Raw genomic sequence first — 5,170 nt, 5'->3', positions numbered from 1 at the left:
CCAGGGAGGCATAGTATTTGGGTGACGCCTTCAATATAAGTTGTTGAACCGAGATATAATCATATAATAGTGACTCACAACAGTTGCTGTCTGATCAAGTGTTCTTTCTCTGGATGCGCATGCCAGTATGCTGGGTTGACAAACATATCATCCGAGGGTGTCATCTTTGGTGTGCTGGAACGACTGTCTGAAAAAGATATGCTAAGATACATTAGTGATAACAGTGTTAGAAGTGATGGAGAACATACCTAGTATCAGCATCGTAGCCATCATTATCCTGATCAAAAGACATATCTAAAACTCGTTGAGTGGATGTAGGATGAATTGATGATACTATAGAATGAATTGGACTTAGTCCGAAGTTTCCTTTCTTGACTTGTACTGCAGCGCCCCTTCTCATCATACCATCATTATGCCCGACACAACGACTTCACCGACAGGATACGCCAATCTCCTCATGTCTCAAATTTCTCCACAACATTCTTTTAATTCACAACTTAATTCCGGCGGCTCACATAATTTTCAAAATACCCGGCGTGATTGCGATACCAATAATACCGTGAGTTCTATGATAGAGAACTTGTTACATTAATGAGATACACGTGTCATTAGTCTACCATATTGCCCGAAGGGCTCTGGGCTCTTCTTGATCAGGGTCGTTTATCTCCCAATGATCCTGACGTCAACATGATCTCACAATTGAGGCGAGAGATATCGGAACTCCAGCACACAGTCGCCTTTCTCCAGTCGGAGAAAACACAACTCGTCAATGAAAACTTGTGTCTGAACACAAAATGCGAAACATTGCAGTAAGTTCCAGTCATATCATGCGCATATATGCGCACCGTGTTTGCTGATGCGATCAATGATGTCATGGTATATCTTCTCTCAGGACCATACTTGTTAACAGTCGAGGTTCTGCCAGCTCGACTGCATCAAGTTCTTCTTTGTCGGTTGCAAGTGACAGTACTGCGGATCGAAAACCTACTCTTCTGGACGTCGCTCGTGAAGATTCTGATCATGACCTCAACGCAATTGATTACCCACTGGTCAGATCATGGACGAAGAAAGACTGGCAGGAGAACATGCCGTCAAGTACATCAGCCAATCCTGGATCCTCTGGGAAAAAGCGAGGAGCCACACGCATGGCACGAGGCATCAATGTAGCATGTACCTACCTGCAAGACCAAGCTGGCCAGCCGGTGTCTGCACAACGGGCAAAAACCATCCGTCTTTTCATGCTGTCATGTTTTCGACAACTCGAATCTCAAGGTCTCGCGCCCGAATCCATCGGCCAAGCATCGCTCAAAGTCCTACATTGGCTTATTCACATGCTACGCAAACATTACATTGAACTCCGTCTATGCGCTGACAATTGGAAAGCTATGAAATTAATGATCGACAACTATTCCCAATGGTACAACTACCACGTCGTCAAGAAACAAACTAGCGGTCATGTCAAGTCCGAAGACATAGAGACTGCCGACGATGACAACAACATTACCCCTCCTTCTTCCTCACCATCTGCGACACCTGCTGTTACCCCTCCTTCTTCCTCACCATCTGCGACACCTGCTGTTACCCCCCCTTCCTCATCTTCTTCAACACCTGCGGCTACCCCTCCTTCCTCATCTTCAACTTCTCATAAACGAGTTAACGTTGATATCGACCCTGTTGCAGAACCAGCGTTGAAAAGACAACGAGTCGAAGTGGAGGACCTCTCACCTTCACCTCTTTTAACTGGCCCTGATAATGATTTGTATATTGCACCAGTAAGTCAAATTTTCCTTCCGTTTTACTTATTAATTGTTGTAGATTATGCCACCTGCCTCACCCCGCACTGAGAACGAAATCCCGCGACACGCATCACCAGAACGTGAACCAACCCCACCTCCCCGTACCAACAAAGGAAAAGAGAAGGAAGTGATTACTGTGGAGGTCAACAATCCTCTGTAAGTGATCGCTCTATTGCTCATTACATTCTACTGATACTATTAATTTAGTTCTAATCTTGTCTTCAAACCTCGCCCCAAGCCAATCCCAAAGAAAGCTCCTGCCTCCATCGACTCTGCCACTTCTGGAACGACTAGCGCCGAGCCGACTATCATCACCCCTCCATCCAATGACCCATCGGATACCAACGCAGCTTCCCTCGCTGTCAAGATGGAACTCCTGGTAGCGACCCCCACGGAGCCCATTCCCGGTGCAATCAACTCGAAGGCCCAACCTGCAAAGAAGCGTCAGCCGAGCACAAAGCCCATGCGTGTGAGCTCGAAGATCACGGCGCGGTAAGATTTATCTATTGCGGTCACAGCAAGTAAGGCTAACACTATTATTATTATAGGAATCTTTGTGCCCTCGAATGGCAATCGAACGGCCATCAGAAAGAACCGGCAAGCGTCTTTGCAACCTACTGGAACAGTCTATCGAAGACTGACAAAGAGGTATGTCGTTTTTGTATTGATGTCATTTATCTACTGACTAGCACTATTATTGAAGGTATACAAGCACAAAGCGGCTCTACAGGTGCGTGGTTTTCATGATATCCGCGAGTATCTTCATACTAACAATGATTTGCCTTATAGCTCGGCTCGGCTGGACCCACTGAAAGGAACGGCGCCGGCGATGATGCAGACGAGGAGTAGCGGATGGATACGAGGCGGGATGGCGGGCGCGGGATGGCGGGATGTCGGGATGGCGGAGGCGGGCGCGGGCGCAGCGATACCACTACCTAACCATAGCGATACCTATAGATACATCATTCAATGGCATTAGATACCTATTCATCTCATCTAATTGGAACATTTTCAGCACATGTTTGCATCTAAAACCCATCTAAAACCAACTAAAATCGTATCGAAGCTCGTTTCGGTCTCTATCGTTTTTCGTCTCGAAAAGTCCCACTTTTCTAAAGAGGTCGAAACATAACGAAAAATTTCATTCCCTCATATTTTTTTCGATCTATATCTACACGTATCTACGTCATTCTTGTCGATTTTCACTGGGCATGATGCTTCGCAGTTACCAAATCAGGAAAGCCGTCGGAAACGTATGTTATGAGTCTGCTAACTTCGACATTTCGAAGTTCCATACGGGGGATGGATCGATGAGACCTGAGAGAAGAGGAAGACAATGGAGGCAAGGTGAAGAGTGAAATGATGACTAGTATTATTGAAATTGTTACAGGTTGTGGTCCTGATAGCAAGTCTCAGTGTGATACTGGTAACAATGCATACAATGGCTTCAAATTGTTCCACCATCCACATCTGCCTGACATACATAGTGGACATGGATATGGTATATAAAGCGCAGGCATTTCCTCTGCATCGTTATCCCGCTTCATCTCCTCACACAGTCAATCATGTTTAAACCAATCCTCGATGAACACGGACTCATTCGCTGAATCTGTGCTCTGATGATCGTCCCGTGCTGCACTGGATGTCAGGCAGGGCGCCCCAAACGTCCTGCGTGACATCCAGATTGTCCACAAACGATGCTCCTCTCAAAGTCATGTGAACACCCCACAATGAAACACATCCAAGTTGCGGAGTATTCACCTGGCTGATGAGTTATGCATGACATATTAATCTTTGCGTGTTTTCCCCATCAGGGGCCCCTGGTTCTCAACTTGAAGCGCGGCGTTTCAGTCTCGTACAGGTTATATAAGTAAATCGGTTGGAGGTCAACCAAGGCTCGCTGCGTCTCCCGTCAAATTCGCAATATGATTTACTCAGCCGAAAAGTCACCATGCTTTAACGGCTCTACAGCCTTCAAAGTACAACAAAGACTGTAGCACCGTTAAAGTATGTCAGTCCTTCGGCTGACTAGATCATATTGCCGAATTCGACTGGAGACGTGGCCACTGGCGACCTGACCTTTCATCGATATATGTGGCCTGTATGAGGCTGAAACGCCGCGCTTCACGTTAGGAGCTATGGGCCATGAAGTGTCTGCAGTGCTTGTCTGCAGCTAGTGTAGCAATGCAACAAGATGTTGATTGACGATTCGTTTTGCCTATTTGCTTTTCAAATTCACTTTCAAACATTAAATACAGCTTGAATGTACAGTACCGTAACGAAACTTGAATCAGACAGCACATCATCCCGCTGCCTGAAAAATACCCGACGACTGTCAATCAGACCGAACATCTCCTATGCTACACACCGCTGGTTGAAATATTCTGGAAAGGAATTGACAACATGCCGGTTGCTGAGTCCCAGTCGCCCAGGAGCTTAGCGTTATATTCTCGAACGCTAAGGATCAGGCGTGGTCCCAGCACAAACATGTGCACGAGCAAGGAAATTTGACAAAAACAAAGATACATTCGAAATTCCAGGGAAGATGTGTCCTATAGGAATTATGGACCGTGGGCGCAAGCACAGGTGAGAGAGAGATCGGCGTACCGCTGAAATGATTGAAAACAAATTGCTGAGCTGGAAACAAGAAATAGCAAAAAAGCTAGCGCGTACGAAAGGTCAGCGATAGAAAGGGACCATATCCACATTACGAGCTTACATCGAAAAGTAAATTAGGTGAGTTTGCATTAACACCGTGAAACAGTTACCAATGAGCCCTCCTGCTGAATATCGTCGCAGTTCACGGAAGTGTTTTACAGCAATCCGGACAGCGAGACACAGTATAAGAACTTCCCACACAGTACTGAGTGTCCAAGTGATGGTACACACAAGTACGCCGTCTCCCTTATAGCTAAGGCTACACTGATACGTGTCGGAGAGAATGAGCTCCTCTAGTATTCGTGAATGAGCCTATTGCATCGAAGTCTGTGATCCATGATTATACTCACCCCCTGAAACAAACCTCGCTGCGAGTGTGGTCATTACTCCGTCATAGATGTTGATAGGCAAGAAGATGACAATGAGAGGTACCAGCATCTTTCTAGATCGCTGATACGTGGCATGTAAGCGGGCAATCATGATGACTTGCGTAATGTTTCAGTTGAGTGAAGTCTGGGAGACGAATCGCTCACCATCTAGCATTACATTTCCGATCATACTCATCCAATCTAGTGCGGCATGCATAACAAGGCCTGACGAATACAGTTGGTCACCGGCCTCAGAGGATCATGCTCGAAAAAAACTCACAGCTGTGGTAGTCATTATCCCAAACCAAAAAGCTAGTAGAAGACCTTGCTCACCCCTGCATTGGAATG

The 5,170-nt window shown here is 46.2% G+C and overlaps 1 protein-coding gene across 1 annotated transcript; it reads left to right on the top strand.

Moving 5' to 3' along the window:
- Positions 1-412: 412 nt before the first annotated feature.
- On the top strand, positions 413-2,645 carry F5891DRAFT_1199854 (uncharacterized protein; the record flags this gene model as incomplete). The annotated part of the gene is made up of 8 exons (XM_041368788.1): positions 413-559; positions 613-809; positions 893-1,772; positions 1,816-1,952; positions 2,004-2,288; positions 2,345-2,444; positions 2,500-2,526; positions 2,586-2,645. The coding sequence occupies 8 exons, from the start codon at positions 413-415 to the stop codon at positions 2,643-2,645; spliced, it is 1,833 nt and encodes a 610-aa protein (XP_041216874.1).
- Between the last annotated feature and the right edge of the window lie 2,525 nt (positions 2,646-5,170).

Source organism: Suillus fuscotomentosus, assembly GCF_016647785.1.
Source record: "Suillus fuscotomentosus strain FC203 chromosome Unknown F5891scaffold_207, whole genome shotgun sequence".
Taxonomy (NCBI): domain Eukaryota; kingdom Fungi; phylum Basidiomycota; class Agaricomycetes; order Boletales; family Suillaceae; genus Suillus; species Suillus fuscotomentosus.
This window is presented reverse-complemented; position numbering and strand designations above follow the sequence as displayed.